Source organism: Oncorhynchus mykiss, chromosome 26 (genome assembly GCF_013265735.2).
Source record: "Oncorhynchus mykiss isolate Arlee chromosome 26, USDA_OmykA_1.1, whole genome shotgun sequence".
In the NCBI taxonomy this organism is placed as follows: domain Eukaryota; kingdom Metazoa; phylum Chordata; class Actinopteri; order Salmoniformes; family Salmonidae; genus Oncorhynchus; species Oncorhynchus mykiss.
This window is the reverse complement of record NC_048590.1, coordinates 47,388,665-47,416,412: the sequence shown is the minus strand read 5'-3', so window position 1 is coordinate 47,416,412 and position 27,748 is coordinate 47,388,665. Positions and strand designations below refer to the sequence as shown.

General features: G+C 45.5%; 2 protein-coding genes across 8 annotated transcripts in view; both read left to right on the top strand.

Moving 5' to 3' along the window:
• Window positions 1-14,569, top strand: part of LOC110506948 (zinc finger protein 609) — a 96,270-nt gene extending 81,701 nt beyond the window's left edge. For 2 of the 3 annotated variants that reach the window (XM_036964398.1, XM_036964400.1), the window contains 5 exons: window positions 1,783-4,207; window positions 6,057-6,441; window positions 6,579-6,947; window positions 7,213-7,291; window positions 14,112-14,569. In XM_036964398.1, the coding sequence (XP_036820293.1) occupies window positions 1,783-4,207; window positions 6,057-6,441; window positions 6,579-6,947; window positions 7,213-7,286 (3,253 nt within the window). In that variant the 3' untranslated portion in view covers window positions 7,287-7,291; window positions 14,112-14,569. The remainder of the gene's footprint in view (window positions 1-1,782; window positions 4,208-6,056; window positions 6,442-6,578; window positions 6,948-7,212; window positions 7,292-14,111) is intronic. The other variant, XM_036964399.1, reaches the window with a different exon arrangement.
• A 5,059-nt stretch (window positions 14,570-19,628) lies between these two features.
• The window catches only part of LOC110519573 (GRAM domain-containing protein 2A), a 33,153-nt gene continuing 25,033 nt past the window's right edge, over window positions 19,629-27,748 (top strand). The window contains exons 1-2 of one of the 5 annotated variants that reach the window (XM_036963792.1): window positions 19,629-19,895; window positions 25,516-25,629. In XM_036963792.1, the coding sequence (XP_036819687.1) occupies window positions 19,777-19,895; window positions 25,516-25,629 (233 nt within the window). In that variant the 5' untranslated portion in view covers window positions 19,629-19,776. Of the gene's footprint in view, window positions 19,896-21,030; window positions 21,342-22,414; window positions 23,660-25,515; window positions 25,630-27,748 lie in introns of those variants that run through there. The other 4 variants (XM_036963794.1, XM_036963793.1, XM_036963796.1 and 1 more) reach the window with 4 other exon arrangements.

The window sequence follows — 27,748 nt, the reverse complement described above, 5'->3', positions numbered from 1 at the left end:
GTGCTGTACAGAAACCCAGCCTAAAACCCCAAACAGCAAGCAATGCAGGTGAAGAAGCACGGTGGCTAGGAAAAACTCCCTAGAAAGGCCAAAACCTAGGAAGAAACCTAGAGAGGAACCAGGCTATGTGGGGTGGCCAGTCCTCTTCTGGCTGTGCCGGGTGGAGATTATAACAAAACATGGTCAAGATGTTCAAATGTTCATAAATGACCAGCATGGTTGAATAATAATAAGGCAGAATAGTTGAAACTGGAGCAGCAACACAGTCAGGTGGACTGGGGACATCAAGGAGTCATCATGTCAGGTATTCCTGGGGCATGGTCCTAGGGCTCAGGTCCTCCGAGAGAGAGAAAGAAAGAGAGAATTAGAGAGAGCATATGTGGGATGGCCAGTCCTCTTCTGGCTGTGCCGGGTGGAGATTATAACAGAACATGGCCAAGATGTTCAAATGTTCATAAATGATCAGCATGGTCGAATAATAATAAGGCAGAACAGTTGAAACTGGAGCAGCAGCACAGCCAGGTGGACTGGGGACAGCAAGGAGTCATCATGTCAGGTAGTCCTGGGGCATGGTCCTAGGGCTCAGGTCCTCCGAGAGAGAGAGAGAAGGAGAGAATTAGAGAACGCACACTTAGATTCACACAGGACACCGAATAGGACAGAAGAAGTACTCCAGATATAACAAACTGACCCTAGCCCCCCGACACATAAACTACTGCAGCATAAATACTGGAGGCTGAGACAGGAGGGGTCAGGAGACACTGTGGCCCACTCCGAGGACACCCCCGGACAGGGCCAAACAGGAAGGATATAACCCCACCCACTTTGCCAAAGCACAGCCCCCACACCACTAGAGGGATATCTTCAACCACCAACATACCATCCTGAGACAAGGCTGAGTATAGCCCACAAAGACCTCCGCCACGGCACAACTTAAGGGGGGGGGGGGGGGCGCCAACCCAGACAGGATGACCATTAACCAGGTTTCCTTCCAACCATTTCTTGTGAATGAATTACCTGATGCATGAAAACAGTCACAGCTGGGCTGATGGAAACAGGATATGCCGATACAATTTTAAAAATGGTGACAGACTATTTATTTGTTCGACATGGTTGGGATCTTTTTGTGTCGGGGAAATTGATTATGTGAGAAATGGAGGTCGAAACGCCTTTTATGCGCAAATATTGATGTAATTAACCATCATATTGAAATAATCGTATGTTGTGTGGTCCTCCCACTACGACTCAGGAAAGCATGCAGTTTATTAGGCTACAGATTAAATAAGTTATGATGAACTTCATAGGGTGGACGGTGATGAGCTTGATGCTCCTTTCTAATAAATATAGAGGGTCTTATTCTGGTGACATGATGATCGATTCTTTACTGCCATTTGACAAATACAAATAATATTGCTCTTCTCCATAATAATCTCATAATGCATGTAGCCTACCCACACTGTATCTGCCAGCTGTTGGGTAAAGTGCACGTGCCAAGATCAGAGTGGGCACCCCTGCTCTAAAACCAACAGGTTTTGTGACAAAATATATGTTTATGTGCACTATGTCATCACACACAGCCTTTTATCCACAACAAGTTAATTTGATGGAAACCCATCTCTGGTGGAAAATGCACATATTGTGTTATGCAGATTGGATGGAAACCTAGCTATTTAGTGTAATTTGTATTCTGCCTACATTTATCAGTCAACCTTTTTTAAATTACGTTTGTTTTTGGCATGCGTAATGTAATTTGCTAACGTCTACGTCCTCTTGTCTCCTCAGGTTCTGTGAGTCTCCCACCAGTGACTTGGAGATGAGGAATGGCCGGGGCCGGGGCAAGAGGATGAGGCCCAACAGCAACACACCCGTCAACGAGAACAGCAACTCGTCGGACAACAAGGGCAGCGGCACCAGCAAGACACGTGCCGCCAACAACAACAGTAAGGGTCGGCGGGGCAGCCAGACGTCGTCGGAGCGCCGCACGCCACCCAACAGCAACACCGAGGACGTCAAGGCCAGCCCCTCATCGGCCAGCAAGCGCAAGTCCAAACCTGCCTCAGACATGGAGCCCAACTCCAGCTCTGAGGACACCAAAGGCAACAAGCGCATGCGCACCAACTCCAACAGCGGAGGAGGAGGGGCGCTTCCCCCTGTCCTTCCCCCCATCCCCTCAATTAAAACTGAGCCCCAGCCCCCGACACTCGACCGTAACTGTCCCTCGCCGGTCCTCATCGACTGCCCGCACCCCGGCTGCAACAAGAAGTACAAGCACATCAACGGCCTCAAGTACCACCAGGCACGCGCACACAACGACGACGACGACATCAAGCTGGACCTGGATGGGGACAGTGAGTACGGGGAGGACTCCACGCTTCACCCTGAGCCGGGGAACTGCAACGGGGCCTCCAGTTCTCACAAAGGCTGCCTGTCTCCCGCACGGTCTGTCACCCCCAAAGGAAGGGGCTTTGACTGCCAGAGTCCGTCTCCTTCCCCGGGCAAGTTTGGTTCCAAACAGAGTAAAAAGAAAGGTGGCGACGCTGACCCTGAAGCAAGCGGCATACCGATGGAAGGCTGTGACGACGGGCCCTGTCTCACCGACGAGGCCAGCAACGACGGCATGGAAAAGTCCAAGTCCCACAAAAAGTCCAAGACCGACAAACTATCTCAGAAGAACATGAAGTCATCGTCCCGGCCTGTACCCCCAGGGAGCGTAGCTTCCCAGCAGCTCTACTCCCTACAGGCCTCCTCTTTCCCTGCCGGGGGGAACCTCAATGCTTCTCTAGGGATCCCCCCTATGATACAGGGCATCCCCAAAAGCCCCCAGATGAAGGGTACCCAGCCCACCAAACCCCCCGCCGCGATGGGAGACCCTGCCGCGATGAACCCTGCCGTGCTGAACCCTGCTTCCGGTGCCTCAAAAGAAAAGAAGAAGAAGGAGAAGAAGAAGAGAGACAGCAGGAAGGAGGCAGAGAGCCCCAAGCCTCCGGGGAAAGGGGGGAAACCAGAAGAGGGCAAGAGTCCCTACTCTGAGTCCTCAGAGCCAGGAAAAGGTGACGGGCTACTTAACGGCTCCTCGGACCCCCACCAGAGCCGTCTTGCCAGCATCAAGGCAGAGGCGGATAAGATCTACAGCTTCACCGACAACGCCCCCAGTCTGTCCATAGGGGTGGCCAGCCGGATAGAGGGCACGGGAATGCCTCAGCCACTCACGCCCCTCCACGTGGTCACCCAGAATGGTGGCGGAGCCGACAACTCCTCGGTCAAGACCAACAGCCCGGCGTACTCGGACATCTCGGACGCAGGGGAGGACGGCGAGGGCAGACTTGTGGAAGGGGTGAAGGTCAAGGTGGAGGACCAAGGTATCAGAGAAGGAGCCAAGAAAGCCTTGTTTCCCAGCCAGACGCCCAACAAGGAGTCTCCGTACTATGCCGGCTATGAGGCCTACTACTCGCCCAACTACACCTGCCCCAGCCCCGGTGCCGCCAACCCTGGCATGCCGCACACCGAAAGTCCGGCATTGAAAGTGAAGCGTGAGGACGAACAGGAGAATGTGGAAGACAAGGTCAAAGTGGAGCCTCACGAAGATCGTAAACCTGAGATGAACGCCTCCAGTCAACAACAACAACAACAACATCATCATCATCATCATCATCATCAACAGCAGCAGCAGCAATCAGTCATCCAACAGCGCTCCAACATGTACATGCAGCCTCTCTATTACAACCAGTACTCCTACGTTCCCCCGTACGCCTACCACCCGGACCAGGCCTACCACAACCACCTGCTCAACACAAACCCGGCCTACCGGCACCAGTACGAGGAGCGCCAGCGCCAGGTGATCTCTGAGCAGCACCGGGCGGCGGTGGCGGAGAAGAAGAGCTCTGATGCGGCGGCCATGAAGGAACGCGAGGCCTCCATGAAGGAGGAGTGGAAGCAGAAGGCCTTGGGGCCACCCACTCTCTCCAAGGCCCCTGGAAAGACAGACAGCCTGGCCAACAAGACCCAACAGAACCAGGGTAAGACCAGAGACTCTCCATCGGAGCCCTCCAAGGCCTCCGCCACAGGCCTGAAAGGAGAGGTATCTAAGTCCCAGCAGGCTGAAGGGCTGAAGATGAAGCTGAGTGAAGGGGGGCACCATGGGAAGGAGGACTCCAAGCCAAGCCTAGACTCCAGAGCGGGGATAGAGCAAGCCATGTGGTACAGACAGGTAAAAAAAAAAAAAAACGTACCCTATTATTTTTCATACTTAGGTGTGTTCTTATATTCTATTATTTGTACATACAGTGCCTTGCGAAAGTATTCGGCCCCCTTGAACTTTGCGACCTTTTGCCACATTTCAGGCTTCAAACAGAAAGATATAAAACTGTATTTTTTTGTGAAGAATCAACAACAAGTGGGACACAATCATGAAGTGGAACGACATTTATTGGATATTTCAAACTTTTTTAACAAATCAAAAACTGAAAAATTGGGCGTGCAAAATTATTCAGCCCCCTTAAGTTAATACTTTGTAGCGCCACCTTTTGCTGCGATTACAGCTGTAAGTCACTTGGGGTATGTCTCTATCAGTTTTGCACATCGAGAGACTGAATTTTTTTCCCATTCCTCCTTGCAAAACAGCTCGAGCTCAGTGAGGTTGGATGGAGAGCATTTGTGAACAGCAGTTTTCAGTTCTTTCCACAGATTCTCGATTGGATTCAGGTCTGGACTTTGACTTGGCCAGTCTAACACCTGGATATGTTTATTTTTGAACCATTCCATTGTAGATTTTGCTTTATGTTTTGGATCATTGTCTTGTTGGAAGACAAATCTCCGTCCCAGTCTCAGGTCTTTTGCAGACTCCATCAGGTTTTCTTCCAGAATGGTCCTGTATTTGGCTCCATCCATCTTTCCATCAATTTTAACCATCTTCCCTGTCCCTGCTGAAGAAAAGCAGGCCCAAACCATGATGCTGCCACCACCATGTTTGACAGTGGGGATGGTGTGTTCAGCTGTGTTGCTTTTACGCCAAACATAACGTTTTGCATTGTTGCCAAAAAGTTCAATTTTGGTTTCATCTGACCAGAGCACCTTCTTCCACGTGTTTGGTGTGTCTCCCAGGTGGCTTGTGGCAAACTTTAAACAACACTTTTTATGGATATCTTTAAGAAATGGCTTTCTTCTTGCCACTCTTTCATAAAGGCCAGATTTGTGCAATATACGACTGATTGTTGTCCTATGGACAGAGTCTCCCACCTCAGCTGTAGATCTCTGCAGTTCATCCAGAGTGATCATGGGCCTCTTGGCTGCATCTCTGATCAGTCTTCTCCTTGTATGAGCTGAAAGTTTAGAGGGACGGCCAGGTCTTGGTAGATTTGCAGTGATCTGATACTCCTTCCATTTCAATATTATCGCTTGCACAGTGCTCCTTGGGATGTTTAAAGCTTGGGAAATCTTTTTGTATCCAAATCCGGGCTTTACAATTATTCACAACAGTATCTCGGACCTGCCTGGTGTGTTCCTTGTTCTTCATGATGCTCTCTGCGCTTTTAACGGACCTCTGAGACTATCACAGTGCAGGTGCATTTATACGGAGACTTGATTACACACAGGTGGATTGTATTTATCATCATTAGTCATTTAGGTCAACATTGGATCATTCAGAGATCCTCACTGAACTTCTGGAGAGAGTTTGCTGCACTGAAAGTAAAGGGGCTGAACAGTTTTGCACGCCCAATTTTTCAGTTTTTGATTTGTTAAAAAAGTTTGAAATATCCAATAAATGTCGTTCCACTTCATGATTGTGTCCCACTTGTTGTTGATTCTTCACAAAAAAATACAGTTTTATATCTTTATGTTTGAAGCCTGAAATGTGGCAAAAGGTCGCAAAGTTCAAAGGGGCCGAATACTTTCGCAAGGCACTGTATTTTATTATGTTAATGATTGCCGTGTAATGTGGTGATTGATGCTCATTTTAGATCATGTTTGAATCACTTGTAGCCCTTCTAGAGAGTTGTGGAGTTGTTTTAGAGTGGTATCCCTGAGTTAACGCATTCACACCATCTGTCTACCCCAAGCAGACCCAGATGGAGGACGAGCAGCAACAACAACAACAACCACCACCACCGCGGTGGAAAGACGAGAGAGACCGAGAGCGAGAGAGAGACCGCGACCGCAAAGGAAAGGACGACAGGCCCAACAGGCCCAAGGAGAGTGGCGGTCCCAAAGAGGAGGATGGCGCTGGTCCGAAAGAGGGCACAGACCCCAGAATGTCTTCTGCTGAGGACCAACGGACCATGGGCAAAGACCCTCGCGCCAATGCCCACATGCAGTTCTCCTCAGCCCTGGCGCAGCACCAGGGCTACATGCCCTATATGCCTGGTTACCCTTATGGGCAGGGCTATGACCCCAGCCACCCCGGGTACAGAGGCATGCCCACAGTCATGATGCAGAATTACCCAGGTAACCACACCAGATCAACTATTGGTATAGAAAGGAACCACTTGGGTGAAAGTGCATTTGCCCAAAAAATCTTTATACAAATGTTTTGATATTAAGCCATGAATGAAATGAACACAATGACCTGTCCCCCATGTTAGGTTCCCCCTACCTGCCCGCGGGCTATCCGTTCTCCCCTTATGGCGGCAAGATGGCCGGCGGTGAGGAGGAGGCGAGGGGAGGTGACAAGTCGCGCGCCAGCCCCACGGTGAGTGGCAAGGCAGCTTCGGTGGACTCCAAGGCCCTGGACATCCTGCAGCAGCACGCCAGCCAGTACAAGAGCAAGTCCCCCACGGTGGGCGACAAGCCGTCCCATGAGAGGGATAGGGGAGAGAGGAGCGGTGGGGAGAGGGAACGAGAGAGGGACATGGAGCGGCCACGCTCCTCGCCCTCCCAGCGCATCATGCCCTCCCATCACCACCTGGGATATCCGCTGCTCTCGGGCCAGTATGATCTGTCCTACACTACAGGTCAGTCGCAGCCAATCACCACTTTTACTATTATGACTGACGAGGCTTTCGGAAACTCTTACTGATACACAACTGATGCACCCTCCCCAACTGATGCACCCTCCCCAACTGATGCACCCTCCCCAACTGATGCACCCTCCCCAACTGATGCACCCTCCCCAACTGATGCACCCTCCCCAACTGATGCACCCTCCCCAACTGATGCACCCACACCAACTGATGCACCCACACCAACTGATGTACATACATTTTCTGCCTCGCACAGGTCTCTCGTCATCAGCTATTGTTGCCAGTCAGCAAGCCGCAGCCCCCTCCCTTTACCCCCCGGCGCGGAGATGAAAACGGTAAGGCCCCTAGTCAGACAGACGGACAGGCACACAAACAGAATAAAATGGATCTTAAAGAGAAAAATACATTAGCAGACATAGAGCGCAGTTCAATAACCAAATCACACCAAATACTTGGTACTGTGTACACACTAACCAAACTGTTGTCATAGATGACGCCAATGGAGACAGCTAGTCTTACTGGGGTCTGACACATACAACCACAATGACTTACTTTACAATTTACATACTTTTAAAACATGAGCATATAGTGTGTGTGCCTCTATCAGTTACACATACACGTCAGTACATGCACACAACAAGTAGGTCACACCAATGGGAGTATCACGGTCTCATTAGCCAGACAAATAGACACTGGGGTCAGATGTGGCCGTATGGACAGAGAGCATGGTGGGAAAGATGTAAACATGCAGTACTTTGACAACCTGTAGCTTCTATGCCTCATTACATATGAGAAATTATGCTTTCCTTTACAATCGCACTGACTTAGTACTACTGGCCTGTGCAACAGTCTGATACACAGCTCCCTGGGAAAATACTTTACTACTGTACTTACTGTACAACAGTCTGATACACAGCTCCCTGGGAAAATACTTAGTACTACTGTACTTACTGTACAACAGTCTGATACACAGCTCCCTGGGAAAAGACTTAGTACTACTGTACTGTACAACAGTCTGATACACAGCTCCCTGGGGAAAGACTTAGTACTACTGTACTTACTGTACAACAGTCTGATACACAGCTCCCTGGGAAAATACTTAGTACTACTGTACTGTACAACAGTCTGATACACAGCTCCCTGGGAAAAGACTTAGTACTACTGTACTTACTGTACAACAGTCTGATACACAGCTCCCTGGGAAAAGAGTTAGTACTACTGTACTGTACAACAGTCTGATACACAGCTCCCTGGGAAAAGACTTAATACTGCTGTACTGTACAACAGTCTGATACACAGCTCCCTGGGAAAATACTTAGTACTACTGTACTTATTGTACAACAGTCTGATACACAGCTCCCTGGGAAAAGACTTAGTACTACTGTACTGTGCAACAGTCTGATACACAGCTCTCTGGGAAAAGACTTAGTACTACTGTACTGTACAACAGTCTGATACACAGCTCCCTGGGAAAAGACTTAATACTGCTGTACTGTACAACAGTCTGATACACAGCTCCCTGGGAAAAGAGTTAGTACTACTGTACTGTACAACAGTCTGATACACAGCTCCCTGGGAAAAGACTTAATACTGCTGTACTGTACAACAGTCTGATACACAGCTCCCTGGGAAAATACTTAGTACTACTGTACTTACTGTACAACAGTCTGATACACAGCTCCCTGGGAAAAGACTTAGTACTACTGTACTGTGCAACAGTCTGATACACAGCTCCCTGGGAAAAGACTTAATACTGCTGTACTGTACAACAGTCTGATACACAGCTCCCTGGGAAAAGACTTAGTACTACTGTACTTACTGTACAACAGTCTGATACACAGCTCCCTGGGAAAAGACTTAATACTGCTGTACTGTACAACAGTCTGATACACAGCTCCCTGGGAAAAGACTTAGTACTACTGTACTTACTGTACAACAGTCTGATACACAGCTCCCTGGGAAAAGACTTGGTACTACTGTACTGTGCAACAGTCTGATACACAGCTCTCTGGGAAAATACTTAGTACTACTGGCCTGGACAACAGTCTGATACACAGCTCCCTGGGAAAATACTTAGTACTACTGTACTTACTGTACAACAGTCTGATACACAGCTCTCTGGGAAAATACTTAGTACTACTGTACTTACTGTACAACAGTCTGATACACAGCTCCCTGGGAAAAGAGTTAGTACTACTGTACTGTGCAACAGTCTGATACACAGCTCCCTGGGAAAAGACTTAGTACTACTGGCCTGGACAACAGTCTGATACACAGCTCTCTGGGAAAAGACTTAGTACTACTGTACTTACTGTACAACAGTCTGATACACAGCTCCCTGGGAAAAGACTTAGTACTACTGTACTTACTGTACAACAGTCTGATACACAGCTCCCTGGGAAAAGACTTAGCACTACTGTACTGTACAACAGTCTGATACACAGCTCCCTGGGGAAAGACTTAGCACTACTGTACTGTGCAACAGTCTGATACACAGCTCCCTGGGAAAAGACTTAATACTGCTGTACTGTGCAACAGTCTGATACACAGCTCTCTGGGAAAAGACTTAGTACTACTGTACTTACTGTACAACAGTCTGATACACAGCTCCCTGGGAAAAGACTTAGTACTACTGTACTTACTGTACAACAGTCTGATACACAGCTCCCTGGGAAAAGACTTAGCACTACTGTACTGTACAACAGTCTGATACACAGCTCCCTGGGAAAAGACTTAATACTGCTGTACTGTACAACAGTCTGATACACAGCTCCCTGGGAAAAGACTTAGCACTACTGTACTGTGCAACAGTCTGATACACAGCTCCCTGGGAAAAGACTTAATACTGCTGTACTGTACAACAGTCTGATACACAGCTCCCTGGGAAAAGACTTAGCACTACTGTACTGTACAACAGTCTGATACACAGCTCCCTGGGAAAAGACTTAGTACTACTGTACTGTACAACAGTCTGATACACAGCTCCCTGGGAAAAGACTTAGTACTACTGTACTTACTGTACAACAGTCTGATACACAGCTCCCTGGGAAAAGACTTAGTACTACTGTACTTACTGTACAACAGTCTGATACACAGCTCCCTGGGAAAAGACTTAGTACTACTGTACTGTACAACAGTCTGATACACAGCTCCCTGGGAAAAGACTTAGTACTACTGTACTTACTGTACAACAGTCTGATACACAGCTCTCTGGGAAAAGACTTAGTACTACTGTACTGTACAACAGTCTGATACACAGCTCTCTGGGAAAATACTTAGTACTACTGTATTTACTGTACAACAGTCTGATACACAGCTCCCTGGGAAAATACTTAGTACTACTGGCCTGGACAACAGTCTGATACACAGCTCCCTGGGAAAAGACTTAGTACTACTGTACTTACTGTACAACAGTCTGATACACAGCACCCTGGGAAAAGACTTAGTACTACTGTACTTACTGTACAACAGTCTGATACACAGCTCCCTGGGAAAAGACTTAGTACTACTGTACTTACTGTACAACAGTCTGATACACAGCTCCCTGGGAAAAGACTTAGTACTACTGTACTTACTGTACAACAGTCTGATACACAGCTCCCTGGGAAAAGACTTAGTACTACTGTACTTACTGTACAACAGTCTGATACACAGCTCCCTGGGAAAAGACTTAGTACTACTGTACTTACTGTACAACAGTCTGATACACAGCTCCCTGGGAAAAGACTTCAACAAAGGCTCGACTGTGCTAGCTAGCAGCCTCAGTATGCAGCAGCAACAGCTCTTATGCCTTCAGTTCAGTTGTTTGTCCTAAGCAGGTAGAACAGCAGCAGAGCCGTGAATCACAGTAGTGATACTGTAATAGAGACAGCGTAATCACAGGCTGCCCTGACCTCTAGTGGCTGACCTCTGCCTTGTTTCTGGGTGTGGAATACCTTATCTAGAGTCTTCTGTTGGATTTGCTTCCTCAGTTTGGTATTCAAGTGTAAAATGTCACTCACATAGACGTCACAGTGGTCAAAACGGCTGCATTTAAATGTTTTAGCCATTTTTACATTTTGAGGTAATATTGTAATTTACAATAGTAGTGATACTAGTCATTATATTGGGTAATCTATGTGTCATTATAGTGGGTAATCTACGTGTCATTATAGTGGGTAATCTACGTGTCATTATAGTGGGTAATCTATGTGTCATTATAGTGGGTAATCTATGTGTCATTATAGTGGGTAATCTATGTGTCATTATAGTGGGTAATCTACGTGTCATTATAGTGGGTAATCTACGTGTCATTATAGTGGGTAATCTACGTGTCATTATAGTGGGTAATCTACGTGTCATTATAGTGGGTAATCTACGTGTCATTATAGTGGGTAATCTACGTGTCATTATAGTGGGTAATCTACGTGTCATTATAGTGGGTAATCTACGTGTCATTATAGTGGGTAATCTATGTGTCATTATAGTGGGTAATCTACGTGTCATTATAGTGGGTAATCTATGTGTCATTATAGTGGGTAATCTACGTGTCATTATAGTGGGTAATCTACGTGTCATTATATTGGGTAATCTACGTGTCATTATAGTGGGTAATCTACGTGTCATTATAGTGGGTAATCTACGTGTCATTATAGTGGGTAATCTACGTGTCATTATAGTGGGTAATCTACGTGTCATTATAGTGGGTAATCTATGTGTCATTATAGTGGGTAATCTATGTGTCATTATAGTGGGTAATCTACGTGTCATTATAGTGGGTAATCTACGTGTCATTATAGTGGGTAATCTACGTGTCATTATAGTGGGTAATCTACGTGTCATTATAGTGGGTAATCTATGTGTCATTATATTGGGTAATCTACGTGTCATTATAGTGGGTAATCTACGTGTCATTATAGTGGGTAATCTATGTGTCATTATAGTGGGTAATCTACGTGTCATTATAGTGGGTAATCTATGTGTCATTATAGTGGGTAATCTATGTGTCATTATAGTGGGTAATCTACGTGTCATTATAGTGGGTAATCTACGTGTCATTATAGTGGGTAATCTACGTGTCATTATAGTGGGTAATCTACGTGTCATTATAGTGGGTAATCTACGTGTCATTATAGTGGGTAATCTACGTGTCATTATAGTGGGTAATCTACGTGTCATTATAGTGGGTAATCTACGTGTCATTATAGTGGGTAATCTATGTGTCATTATAGTGGGTAATCTACGTGTCATTATAGTGGGTAATCTACGTGTCATTATAGTGGGTAATCTATGTGTCATTATAGTGGGTAATCTATGTGTCATTATAGTGGGTAATCTACGTGTCATTATAGTGGGTAATCTACGTGTCATTATAGTGGGTAATCTATGTGTCATTATAGTGGGTAATCTACGTGTCATTATAGTGGGTAATCTACGTGTCATTATAGTGGGTAATCTACGTGTCATTATAGTGGGTAATCTACGTGTCATTATAGTGGGTAATCTACGTGTCATTATAGTGGGTAATCTACGTGTCATTATAGTGGGTAATCTACGTGTCATTATAGTGGGTAATCTATGTGTCATTATAGTGGGTAATCTATGTGTCATTATAGTGGGTAATCTACGTGCCATTATAGTGGGTAATCTACGTGTCATTATAGTGGGTAATCTACGTGTCATTATAGTGGGTAATCTACGTGTCATTATAGTGGGTAATCTACGTGTCATTATAGTGGGTAATCTACGTGTCATTATAGTGGGTAATCTACGTGTCATTATAGTGGGTAATCTACGTGTCATTATAGTGGGTAATCTATGTGTCATTATAGTGGGTAATCTATGTGTCATTATAGTGGGTAATCTATGTGTCATTATAGTGGGTAATCTATGTGTCATTATATTGGGTAATCTACGTGTCATTATAGTGGGTAATCTACGTGTCATTATAGTGGGTAATCTATGTGTCATTATAGTGGGTAATCTACGTGTCATTATAGTGGGTAATCTACGTGTCATTATAGTGGGTAATCTATGTGTCATTATAGTGGGTAATCTACGTGTCATTATAGTGGGTAATCTACGTGTCATTATAGTGGGTAATCTATGTGTCATTATAGTGGGTAATCTACGTGTCATTATAGTGGGTAATCTACGTGTCATTATAGTGGGTAATCTACGTGTCATTATATTGGGTAATCTACGTGTCATTATAGTGGGTAATCTACGTGTCATTATAGTGGGTAATCTATGTGTCATTATAGTGGGTAATCTACGTGTCATTATAGTGGGTAATCTACGTGTCATTATAGTGGGTAATCTATGTGTCATTATAGTGGGTAATCTACGTGTCATTATAGTGGGTAATCTACGTGTCATTATAGTGGGTAATCTATGTGTCATTATAGTGGGTAATCTACGTGTCATTATAGTGGGTAATCTATGTGTCATTATAGTGGGTAATCTACGTGTCATTATAGTGGGTAATCTATGTGTCATTATAGTGGGTAATCTATGTGTCATTATAGTGGGTAATCTATGTGTCATTATAGTGGGTAATCTATGTGTCATTATAGTGGGTAATCTACGTGTCATTATAGTGGGTAATCTACGTGTCATTATAGTGGGTAATCTACGTGTCATTATAGTGGGTAATCTACGTGTCATTATAGTGGGTAATCTACGTGTCATTATAGTGGGTAATCTATGTGTCATTATAATTGGGTAATCTACGTGTCATTATAGTGGGTAATCTACGTGTCATTATAGTGGGTAATCTATGTGTCATTATAGTGGGTAATCTACGTGTCATTATAGTGGGTAATCTACGTGTCATTATAGTGGGTAATCTACGTGTCATTATATTGGGTAATCTACGTGTCATTATAGTGGGTAATCTACGTGTCATTATAGTGGGTAATCTACGTGTCATTATAGTGGGTAATCTATGTGTCATTATAATTGGGTAATCTACGTGTCATTATATTGGGTAATCTACGTGTCATTATAGTGGGTAATCTACGTGTCATTATAGTGGGTAATCTACGTGTCATTATAGTGGGTAATCTACGTGTCATTATAGTGGGTAATCTACGTGTCATTATATTGGGTAATCTATGTGTCTTGAACATGGTTTTGAACTTGAATTTAGCCAACCATTTTCTGTCATTTCCACAGGGAGACGTGACCGACACCTCGCCACCCTGCAAAGATTCATGTGACTGGCTCACATGAGGAAGCCCTGGGCTCCGAGTCCATTTTAGACATCAGTTGAATGGTGTTTCTATATTTTTAGTTCTCTGCCTGAATGTCCGGCAGATTCTTTTTTTCTTCTTCTCCTAGCAGCATCTTTTTCCCTCGTTTCCCCTCCTGCCCCACCGTGGACTGGGACTGACCTCATCCAAGGTTCAAAGCCATCACTGTCTGCCCATGTGCACACCTCCGCTGATATCTATTGGTCTTTGCACTGTTGATGAACGAACACATGCAAAAGTAGACCAATTGACTGCCTGAAAAGCTGAAAAGGGGTTCTGACTGCATAGTTTTTTTTAGTCCCATGCAGAACGGGGCTGGGTGGCTGGGGGGGATGATGGGGGAGGGGTCAAACTAAAATAAAGACTGACAAAACTAAACAAGTGAATCATGTTGAAATGTTTGAACTTGCTGTTGTTGGCCTGTTGTACCCAGTGTGCCAGTATATCCTGACAATTGTCATTAGTAGGTTTACTGTGTGTGGTGAAAGGACGCTTGAGGAGAGAGGCTCAACCTCCTCAGACTTCTATAGGCGTTGAAGGGTTTGTTTTCTCGTCCCTCAACCAGCCATTTGCTCGCTAAACACCTCTTGGTTCACTTTTCAGGGATAGACATAATTATTGTGTGAAGGGAACACACTCACCTCAATACAGTTCATGTTTTGTGTTTTCTTGACATTTGCATTGTTCATTTCACGGCATGAGTGACTTTTCTTTCAGTTAACTTGATTCCTCCCCACTTCCCAATCCATCCTTTAATGTGTTTTTGATACGCCAGTCTCACTTCACCCTTTCCATACACTGAATCAACCAAATCACACAAATACCGTGGCTCACTCTGATCAATATTGCACTGACTGATGGACAGTTGTAACCATGGTTTCTGTTCAGAAGTGTAGAGCTGTTTGTTACCTCAGAACACTGGGGATCATCTACTGAAGAGGTCGGCCATTTTCACCTGTCAGCCTACAGTACCTTACTGGTCCTTCAATCGGCACAGCAAATGGACCAGCTCGTTATCCTGTCAATTTCCATGGAGGAAGAATCAAACAACTGATTGCAGAGGATGCGGAAGGATGCACAATGTAAAGTCAAGGCATAACCAGGGCGGAGCGATGCCCGGCTAGACAACACACAACCAACCACGCACATCTAGCTGCTAGCTCATAGCGACCCCATCCCGTCAGCAACACCATTGGTGTGGGCAGCGCTTCACTCCTATATATCCTTGGCTTAGCAACCCTTCCCCCGTGTTACAGTAGTGCAGCACTGAGACAATGGGGGAGTCCCAGTAGATTCAACCAAGCCTGGCCAATGTCTGGCACTCCTATCACTGGGTGGCCCTTCAGGTGACAACTGCCAGAGACTGTTACATGGTCACATTACAGCTGGGCTCCCCTCAGTAGAGGGACATCACCTCACTCTCTGCCACTCACCTCATTCAACCCCCTCTCTCTGCCCCTCACCTCATTCAACCCCCTCTCTCTGCCACTCACCTCATTCAACTCCCACTCTCTCAGACCAGTGGAGCTTGTAAGGGTTTTGGAGATGAGGGGAGAGTGTAGTCTCTCAGACCAGTGGGGCACTAGGGGTTTTGGAGATGAGGGGGGAGTGTAGTCTCTCAGACCAGTGGGGCACTAGGGGTTTTGGAGATGGGGGGGAGTGTCGTCTCTCAGACCAGTGGGGCACTAGGTGTTTTGGAGATGAGGGGGGAGTGTAGTCTCTCAGACCATTGGGGCACTAGGGGTTTTGGAGATGAGGGGGGAGTGTCGTCTCTCAGACCAGTGGGGCACTAGGGGTTTTGGAGATGAGGGGGGGGGGTGTCGTCTCTCAGACCAGTGGGGCACTAGGTGTTTTAGAGATGAGGGGGGGAGTGTCGTCTCTCAGACCAGTGGGGCACTAGGTGTTTTGGAGATGAGGGGGGAGTGTCGTCTCTCAGACCAGTGGGGCACTAGGGGTTTTGGAGATGAGGGGGGAGTGTCGTCTCTCAGACCAGTGGGGCACTAGGGGTTTTGGAGATGAGGGGGAGTGTAGTCACTCAGACTAGTGGGGCACTAGGGGTTTTGGAGATGAGGGGGGAGTGTCGTCTCTCAGACCAGTGGGGCACTAGGTGTTTTGGAGATGAGGGGGGAGTGTCGTCTCTCAGACCAGTGGGGCACTAGGGGTTTTGGAGATGAGGGGGGAGTGTCGTCTCTCAGACCAGTGGGGCACTAGGGGTTTTGGAGATGAGGGGGAGTGTAGTCTCTCAGACCAGTGGGGCACTAGGGGTTTTGGAGATGAGAGGGGAGTGTCGTCTCAGACCAGTGGGGCACTAGGGGTTTTGGAGATGAGGGGGGGAGTGTCGTCTCTCAGACCGGTGGGGCACTAGGTGTTTTGGAGATGAGGGGGGAGTGTCGTCTCAGACCAGTGGGGCACTAGGTGTTTTGGAGATGAGGGGGAGTGTAGTCTCTCAGACCAGTGGGGCACTAGGGGTTTTGGAGATGAGGGGGGGAGTGTCGTCTCTCAGACCAGTGGGGCACTAGGTGTTTTGGAGATGAGGGGGGGAGTGTCGTCTCTCAGACCAGTGGGGCACTAGGGGTTTTGGAGATGAGGGGGGGAGTGTCGTCTCTCAGACCAGTGGGGCACTAGGTGTTTTAGAGATGAGGGGGGAGTTTCGTCTCTCAGACCAGTGGGGCACTAGGTGTTTTGGAGATGAGGGGGGAGTGTCGTCTCTCAGACCAGTGGGGCACTAGGGGTTTTGGAGATGAGGGGGGAGTGTCGTCTCTCAGACCAGTGGGGCACTAGGGGTTTTGGAGATGAGGGGGTGTTAATCAAAGGTTATTTAAAAACAGTCACAGTGATCTTAGATTTGTTCTTTACCTGTTTATTTATTCAAGAACCTTTTTTGGATGTTGTCTGGATTGAAGCATGGATGAACTCTTGAGTTGAGAAGCTTAATTTAACCTTTGTGCCCATTTAAGCAAGTAGCCATGAAATGATGCCTCCGTAGTGGGATACAGCACTTAAAACACAACACAATGTCCTCCCCTCCACTAATGTAGACGCTGCAAAAAGACTCCTTTCCTATTCACACAAAGTAGTCGCTATACAATGTATAGAAAAGGCTTCATATGGTGCGTGAGCTGGAGTCGTTGAGAGTGAAGCTAAACCAGTCATTAAAAGTCAAAGATGTATATTTATTTTTTCTATTTTCAGGGAGGGGTACTTGCGCTATACAAACAAGGCTTGTTGACAGTCTGCCCTGTAAGAAACTGTGGAATGTTCCAGAAGTCAACATACTGCTGGCCAGAACATTATCACGATTGTCAGGTAGCTTTTTTTTTATTTTAAATTTTGTTCAGTATTGAAGTACATATATACACCTGGATTTCACTAACTTGAACCTGCTAGCTTGGTGGTGTAACCCCTTGTTAAGGACTAGGACAGTTAACATATTTGTCTCATTGTGTTGCTAGTTTCTTGTCCTATAGGACAGTTAACATATTAGTCTCATTGTGTTGCTAGTTTCTTGTCCTATAGGACTAGGACAGTTAACATATTAGTCTCATTGTGTTGCTAGTTTCTTGTCCTATAGGACAGTTAACATATTAGTCTCATTGTGTTGCTAGTTTCTTGTCCTATAGGACTAGGACAGTTAACATATTAGTCTCATTGTGTTGCTAGTTTCTTGTCCTATAGGACTAGGACAGTTAACATATTAGTCTCAAGGTGTTGCTAGTTTCTTGTCCACAAGTGTCATGGTTCATAAATGGAATGGTGTTGCGACCTGTATATCTGAATGTGACAGTGTGTTGAGATGTCCTGTACAACTAATATCCAATAGAAATATAGACCGCTGTGACGTTGTATGACGCATCAGTGGATTGTCATTTCTACATGTCCCAAGCAGAATGGCTTTCCACTATACTGGAGGAAGAGACCAGTGCATTGCTCCAAAGGACAGAGATTTAGACTTGGTAGTAGGTTGAATAAGAATCGTATTGCCTTGGGGGTATGATAAAGCCACACAAGCAAGTACTTACTATCCAGCAACTTAAAGGAAAAAGCTCTTGATTTTGTCTTGTTATTTTTGGAGGGCATCCTTTCTTTGTTAACTACTCTTTGATTAGTTGTTTTTTTGTTCTCCAGAACGGCAGTTGCTTCAGTTGTCTCAATTGGTGCTTATAAAAACATCCTTTATCCCTGGGAACAAAGACACTCTTTCCTACTTCTTAAATTACCAGATCATGTCTTGTCTCCCTCCTCACCTTCCTCACTGGCCCTCTCATCTCCCTCCTCACCGGCCCTCTCGTCTCCCTCCTCACCTTCCTCACAGGCCCTCTCGTCTCCTTCCTCACGGGCCCTCTCGTGTCACTCAAAACCCTCAAAGTATCAGTCACTGGTACTTGCAAGGATGTTTACAACGGTTTTCATTTCTATGGTTGAGCCCCGTCTCCTGTGGTCTCACCCCTTCCCTCCCTCTTCTCCTTCATCCTCCCCTTCAGGAGTTTATGTAAAGTGTGCATTACCACCACGGTTCTTTTTTATACAATACTGTAACTTGCCTTTGTACATTTGGGCGAAAAATAAATATTTTTATGAGACAATCATATCTGTCATGTCTGACTGGCTTGCTTTATTCAGTCATAAGGGGTTGGAAGTGGACAATCGAAATGATAGCTATTGCATATGTTGAAAAATGTTGTTTATCAAATGCATGTCAATGCTTCTTAACTTGAATGTCAATAATTGACAAACTTATGTTAATATGATCAAATATATGAAGATATGATACTGTGGTTCAACAGTAGTGTGTTGACTTGGCACTGTTTCTCAACCTCCGGTTCCAGGACCAGCACCGGCCCCTGGGATGTTGCCGATTGGTCCTTTACAGGGATGTATTAAAGCAATGAGCTAAAATAACCATTAGAGGGTGGTGTTCCCAAATAATGATGAGAAGTGGGCTATTATGCAAATTGTCTATATAGAATTTCATAATACGCACCGGTAACATAAGCCTCCATTGACCTAAACAGGCAATTTACTAAAACTTACCTCAAAGTCAAATATGAGGCTTAGTACAAAGAACATAACATTTGAGAACATTTTCATCATCGATCACCACTTCATTGCACCTTTTGGTAAACCTTTCAAATGTGTAGTTTGTCTTAATGGCTGCTGAACCAGCCCAGCCAACAGTTAGGATATTTTCCTAAATACCCCCCCACCCCACCCCCAAGTCCCTTCTCCCCATCCAGGGTGCTCCGCGTGCAACAACGTGATGATTCTGCTGCAACAGCGGGGGAGAGATTATGCAAGGATGATTTTGTTCAGTGTAAATGTGAAATCTGATTATCTCCTGTGTTCTCAGTGGGGGAGGGAGAGTGTAAGGTCTAGGGGGGGGGGGGGGGTGAGCGGGGTTAGCTAGAGGAGAGAGGGTGGAGATGTGCTGAGGCAATGGCTTTTACAGCAGGCGCCTGGGAGTAGGAGGAGCAGGGTAGAGACTCACTGGCAGGGACGACGTGGGGACGCGGTACGGCACGGTAGTACGCAGCGGAGGCTCCTCTTGCTCTGCGACGTCAAGGGCACGGTGGCCGACAGCACAGGGGTTAATGGGATGCACTATCTACGCAGCCAGCCCTGAGGCCCTGCCAGGCGACGAGGCCACAGGCCGGGACCACCGACACCACCACCGACCCCATGGTCCCTGCAACCAGAAGATACCAGCCAGGTCAGTCAGCCCTGTTACCTGTTCACTTTCTTTGGCGAGGCAATACTTAGGTCGGTTTCTCAGACCCAGATTAAGATCATTCCTGGACTAAAAACCACTCTAGTCCAGTAGTAGCCATATTTTGGGTTGAAGAAACCGTCCTGTACAGTCCAAACATAAGGAACAACGGTGGGATTTCTCCTAGTGTGGAGGTTTGTGTAATGACTTCCTTGAACTGAGATACAACTTCTATTTACTGATGTGACTTTTCCCTTGAACCTCAGAGCTGTGGAACATCCACCTTCTACACTACTAGTAAAGGTCTATGCTAGCCTCTTCTCTACGTTTATTAGTATGCTCACAGCACGCAGGCAGGTGTTGTGTATTCACAGTGTAAACTGTGTCTGTCCTCTACGTTGACTTTATTCACCCCTGACGTTGTTCCATGATTAATAGAGCTCAAGGGGGTGAGTGTGAGTGTGCATCCTCAGAGTGGCAACAGAAAGGTTCAAGGATATCAGAGACTCATGTGTTCTGGTAGTCAGTTAGCCTATAAGTACTGGTAGGAGTACATTGAATAGAAGGAATACAGTAACAATATGAAACTGGTGCAGGAAATAATATTAGCAGGATGGAGAGTAAAAGAAAGTCATGGTTGTGATGGTATGGCGTTCCTTAGAGGATGGAAATGCTAGTAGCAGGGTTTTCAGCACCACAGATCTTTGCACAGTTTCCTCCCTGCACAAGCTAAATAACACCAATATGCAGTGTTATTTAAAATAACTTTAGGACTGTGACAGACCAAATACAGCTATATTTGGGGGGGCCTTAGGCCTACTCAGGAAAATGATATGGCATTTTATTGATGTATAATTTATTCAACTCAGACATGGGTTTATCAGTTGTATTACCATATAAAGTCTGAATCAACTTCATATAACAATTATAAACATCTTACTTGAAAAGGCTACTGTGGTAGGCCTAATGTGATTTGCTTACACCACTCAGTAAGGTGAAAAGGTGCAGTTACGTTCTGCCTTGGACTATAACAAAATAGAGATTTAAATTGCATTCGGTTGTATCATTACGATTAGTACAAGCGAGCGTAATCACACGATTAGGTTATTTTAAATCCGTTGATCAAAGCTTTACTAAACCGTGAATGACACAGCGGTGGCGTATTCTCAACCAACCTCACGGATTCCCTGCGCAACAAGATGACAAGCGGCCAGTGCTTCTTGTCTCGCCGCATGTCTCTTTGCTTCAAATTTGGTCATTTTTCGCAATTCTAATTTTTTTCCCCCATGGATATTTCGCTATAGCTACTTTACACCATGTGAAGCTGTGGCTGGTACCAATTCAACCTTGTGGAGGACATGACAGTTACTTCGGCTGAATAAAGTAAGACGACTGGCCCACCTGTGCAGCGGTACGTTGCGGAAGGTTATTCGTAAAGACAAAGATTGCGTGAGTTGACAGTCTCTCTCATCTCTAGAGTTTGTCGTCTATATTTTATTGACAGTTGTCAAACGCATAAGTTGTTTATAATGAATCTAGGCCCTAATGTAAGTACTTCAGATGTATGAAGTAGGGCAGGCTGTATAAGTAGGTTATTAGTCTAGTTTCTAAATCCCGCCAATAACCATGATTGTATACCTTATACTTTATCACAGCCTACAGGCATATAACTGTATAAAAATGATCAGATTTATTTTATTTATCACATTTTAGCCTCTATACTTTTCAATGAGTGACATTCCTACAATATATTTGTTTCTGAAAATTATTTGAAGCTCGCATTTGTTGACAAAGGATCAAAAAACTGTGAACAATGTAGGTACAGTATGCTACTTTTTTACAATACGTTTTTTGGTAATAAGGGTTAAAATAAAATTAAAATAAGGGTAGACATTATGCCATTTGCGTATTTGAGTCATATTATTCAAACACCAAGGGGTTATATCTAATTAGTTGTGGAAATCTTAGACTATGTGGTTTAAATCTAAGCGTCAGTGACGACTGGTCGACGCTTGTTTGCTGTAGACAGTAGTCTACCCAATCAGAGCCATTTGAATGGGCGCAAGTGATGTCACCCTCTACACACACACACACACACACACACGCTTGCTTGAAAGGAGCCCTCAATGTAGCTCCTTTTGAAATTCAAATTATTTTTATTTCCTGTAAGGGAACTTTGTGTGGTGACGAATTGTTGAAGACACATCAACATAGAACATTAAAACATGTAGGCTACAGTACACATGCAAGCAGATGTCAAACAAAACCTGTTGCAAATGATCTGGCCTTGCAGTACAAGTCCATCCTGTCTCTGATTCTGTAGAGTAACTGTTAAACTCACAAACAGGATATTGACCAACCTTCACTCATATTGTCATCTTGTTTATCTTGTGGGGAGAGAACAGGTCCAGAGAACCGGTCCAGGATGCCTATATAGTCTACAGTCTCCGCTTGTAGTGTAGCAGTGTGGATACGGTATCTCACAGACCAAAGTCCTTCTTTATGTTATGGTTTCATAGACAACTACCTGCATCACAATTTGCCTGATTTTAGTCCATATGTAGGCAACAGGTACAAATATGGACTAGCCTTCATAACTAATAATAATGGAGGCTACAGATGTATTAGCGATTAGGCCATATCAGGACCACAATATGACATAACCCAGCTGCAGCCAATTATGCAAAGCATGCCTTTCTCAGATGCAGGTGGTAGCTAAAGTACTCAGGCCCCTATTAAATCCAACTCCACTTCCTCCCTTACCTTCACTGAGCTCAACTGTAATTAATAGGCCACCTGACTGCAGGCGTTCAGCTTGAACAAGCCCTTTGGTTTGCACAGCTGTGGTGAACCATGAGAGAGGAGAAATAGTTGATCACATTCTGTGTTCTTTTTTAATACATGCTCTTATGGATAATTTATTGACCATGGTTTGGCTTAGACTTCAATTTGTCCTGCCATTGCTGACTCTTGTAAGCGTCAGCTGTTCTGGAATAAGATAGCTGAGATTGATAATGATCCTTGTTGAGGCCTGCCTCTCTCAGCCCCGTCTGACCCTATAGTAAAGTGACACCACCAGACACTATCTGCGATCAAGAGGGAGCAGCGCATCACAGCCTCTTCGGGTGTGAGGGGCCACAGAGAGAGTGTGAGACTTGGAGGTATAGGGTTCCACTGACTGCTTACGAAGTATATTGGTCAACATTAACAGAAGATGGATGATATGAATGGCTTCATCATCAATGAAATATGACATGATCTGGACAGTATGTATCACTATACTGTATTGTGTAATTAGATATCATGATATACTGGATTATAGAGGTTGTTGTATTGTTTTGGCTCATTGCAACTTCTACCTGGAACGTCATTGACCTTGACAGCCTATATCCTCCGTTAGATTAGACTGTGTCCATGACTCACACCTGTTTGTTTGCTTTCCCCGTCTCTCTAGAGAAGACCACGAGACAGGGAGGTGAAGGAGAAATGGTGTGATGCACCTTTAACAGTAGAGGTCCTAGAAACTGCAGCTAGCTTAACTAGATTAGAGTTAATTCGATTGGAGGACGTCTTGTGATGGCTCTGTAGATGTGCCCTAATCAGCAGGAAGACAAGGAGGAGGAGAGGGATGAAGGCTCACATTTTAACATTCATATATGGACAATGGTGTGGCCTTTGTCACTGTTATAAGCCAAGTCAGAGTGAGAGTACTCCATACAAGGAGCCAAGAGGTCCGTTTGGATTCGTATTCCACAGATCGTTTTCTTGTAAGTATTCCAAACTAGTTAAACATCTCAGATCATCATTGCTTGGTGTCTCAACCACACAAACCATTTTTTGTTTGCATAACTTGGTGCCATTTTTCATGTTGTTTCTGGTCATTCTGTTATAACCGAAGTTGACATTGACAAGAACTTCCATAGCTTGTGATGCGTTGGCTACCATCTCTTGAACAACATTTTCAGGTTGTGTTTGTGCCTCATTCACAGAACACAGAGACTTGGTCCACAGAAAAGTCTGCACTCTGTAACTTAAGGTAAAGGGCTCCTCCCACCACTCTGTAACTTAAGGTAAAGGGCTCCTCCCACCACTCTGTAACTTAAGGGAAAGAGCTCCCCCCCACCACTCTGCCCCACTGTTAAATCAGACCAAGTCTGCACTCTGTAACTTAAGGGAAAGAGCTCCCCCCCACCACTCTGCAACTTAAGGGAAAGGATTCTGCCCCACTGTTAAATCAGACCAAGTCTGCACTCTGTAACTTAAGGGAAAGGGCTCCCCCCACCACTCTGCCCCACTGTTAAATCAGACCAAGTCTGCACTCTGTAATTTAAGAGAAAGGGCTCCCCCCACCACTCTGCCCCACTGTTAAATCAGACCAAGTCTGCACTCTGTAACTTAAGAGAAAGGGCTCCCCCCACCACTCTGTAACTTAAGGGAAAGGGCTCCCCCCACCACTCTGCAACTTAAGGTAAAGGGCTCCCCCCACCACTCTGCCCCACTGTTAAATCAGACCAAGTCTGCACTCCGCAATTTAAGGTAAAGGGCTCCCCCCCACCACTCTGCCCCACTGTTAAATCAGACCAAGTCTGCACAAGTCAGGGCCTCCAGTTCTGCTGTCCTGATGACTTTCTGTTTGTCCAATTGAAAACAACGAGTCACACAAAGATGTGACAAAATGTCTCTTGATCTTCTGACTGTTCAGGGAATGGAGGGGTTTAATAGGGTATTATGGGTAAACAATATCCACACCAACGGGTCGTAGAATTTGGTGACATTTTCTGGGAATGATGATACCCAGCCCTGAAGTTGCTCCCTCTCGGCCAGTGAAGGTTTTAAGAGGATTAAAGATGTCTTTAGATAAAGAGGGGTTTAAGATGATCCCTCTCATATTCCCCAATGTGGAGCTATGATTAATTACTTTACTTTTCTCCCATCTGCATTTATTCTAAAAAAAGTTAGCTTCTGTTTCATGACTTTTCATTTACCATAGACACCTGTTTGCAGCTGGAATAGTTGAATACAGCAACCATTAACCTATTGTTCACCAGCCTCATCTACTTTGACTGGCCAGCTACAGTTCATTGGTTATGGACAGGGTGGGGGGATTTCTGTGGGAACCATTGAACTAGGACCTTCCGCAACAGGAAGAGGCTTTTTCGTACAGAGAAGTCATTGGTTCAGATGGAATGAACCAGGCCAATTAGAGATAATAAGCAGGAAACTCAGCATGTGATAAATGGCCGGACTGAGTCAGGGGTTTTCCAGAAAACACAAAGCTATTATCAGTCAGTCACACCTGTGATTATACAGAGGATGTGGTAACTACTGCCTTTCTCCCAAAAGGGTCACGGTATCATCCAGTGTACGTACGTGTGTGTGAGTTAGTGGAATGGTGTGCACATGTGTGTTTGAAGAGCACAAGTGGTTGCTCGACAGTGTGCATGAAAGAGCATGAGAAAGTCACCCAGGCCCTGTGCACAGCTTCATTAACCTGTGTTTATTCGCTTGTATATTGATGTAGAATTTGCATGAATGGGTGTGTCCACGCATCAATATGAGCTGTGTTAGAATACAACACATGAACCTGTGGATAACTGATGACAGCTCAACTCTGTGTGTTCAGGCCCAACATCATGACGGAACACCAGGAGCAGAATGAAGAGGGAGTCCTCATCTCAACACAGGACCTGGAGACCTCAAAACACCAGGATACTCAAGGAGGCCATCCACAATTCAGGTAGGTAACATGTACACACACACACACACACTTTTTTAAAGGATCTTTATCTATATACAGACAGGTCCTCTGTATAGACTATTAGACACAGACAGACAGGTCCTCTGTATAGACTATTACACACAGACAGACAGGTCCACTGTATAGACTATTACACACAGACAGACAGGTCCACTGTATAGACTATTACACACAGACAGACAGGTCCTCTGTATAGACTATTACACACAGACAGACAGGTCCACTGTATAGACTATTACACACAGACAGACAGGTCCTCTGTATAGACTATTACACACAGACAGACAGGTCCTCTGTATAGACTATTACACACAGACAGACAGGTCCTCTGTATAGACTATTACACACAGACAGACAGGTCCTCTGTATAGACTATTACACACAGACAGACAGGTCCTCTGTATAGACTATTACACACAGACAGACAGGTCCACTGTATAGACTATTACACACAGACAGACAGGTCCACTGTATAGACTATTACACACAGACAGACAGGTCCACTGTATAGACTATTACACACAGACAGACAGGTCCTCTGTATAGACTATTTCACACAGACAGACAGGTCCTCTGTATAGACTATTTCACACAGACAGACAGGTCCTCTGTATAGACTATTTCACACAAGCAGCCAGACAGGTCCTCTGTATAGACTATTTCACACAAGCAGACAGACAGACAGGTCCTCTGTAAAGACTATTTCACACAAGCAGCCAGACAGACAGGTCCTCTGTATAGACTATTAACACAAGCAGCCAGACAGACAGGTCCTCTGTATAGACTATTAACACAAGCAGCCAGACAGACAGGTCCTCTGTATAGACTATTAACACAAGCAGCCAGACAGACAGGTCCTCTGTATAGACTATTTCACACAAGCAGCCAGACAGACAGGTCCTCTGTATAGACTATTAACACAAGCAGCCAGACAGACAGGTCCTCTGTATAGACTATTAACACAAGCAGCCAGACAGACAGGTCCTCTGTATAGACTATTAACACAAGCAGCCAGACAGACAGGTCCTCTGTATAGACTATTAACACAAGCAGCCAGACAGACAGGTCCTCTGTATAGACTATTTCACACAAGCAGCCAGACAGACAGGTCCTCTGTATAGACTATTAACACAAGCAGCCAGACAGACAGGTCCTCTGTATAGACTATTAACACAAGCAGCCAGACAGACAGGTCCTCTGTATAGACTATTAACACAAGCAGCCAGACAGACAGGTCCTCTGTATAGACTATTAACACAAGCAGCCAGACAGACAGGTCCTCTGTATAGACTATTAACACAAGCAGCCAGACAGACAGGTCCTCTGTATAGACTATTTCACACAAGCAGCCAGACAGACAGGTCCTCTGTATAGACTATTAACACAAGCAGCCAGACAGACAGGTCCTCTGTATAGACTATTAACACAAGCAGCCAGACAGACAGGTCCTCTGTATAGACTATTAACACAAGCAGCCAGACAGACAGGTCCTCTGTATAGACTATTTCACACAAGCAGCCAGACAGACAGGTCCTCTGTATAGACTATTAACACAAGCAGCCAGACAGACAGGTCCTCTGTATAGACTATTAACACAAGCAGCCAGACAGACAGGTCCTCTGTATAGACTATTAACACAAGCAGCCAGACAGACAGGTCCTCTGTATAGACTATTAACACAAGCAGCCAGACAACCCTTCAGGCTTAATGTTGTCTGAATCCGCTTTTGTCTCTTACATTCCTGCTACGGTGGGTTACGAGGCGGCTACGTGAGGAAAGCTACAGTCTGGGGGTGGATAGGTCACGGTGGTGTCACCTGACTCCACGTCACGGTGGTGTCACCTGACTCCACGTCACGGTGGTGTTGTAACCTGACTCCACATCACGGTGGTGTCACCTGACTCCACGTCACGGTGGTGTCACCTGACTCCACGTCACGGTGGTGGTGTCACCTGACTCCACGTCACGGTGGTGTTGTAACCTGACTCCACGTCACGGTGGTGCCACCTGACTCCACGTCACGGTGGTGTCACCTGACTCCACGTCACGGTGGTGTTGTAACCTGACTCCACATCACGGGGGTGTAACCTGACTCCAC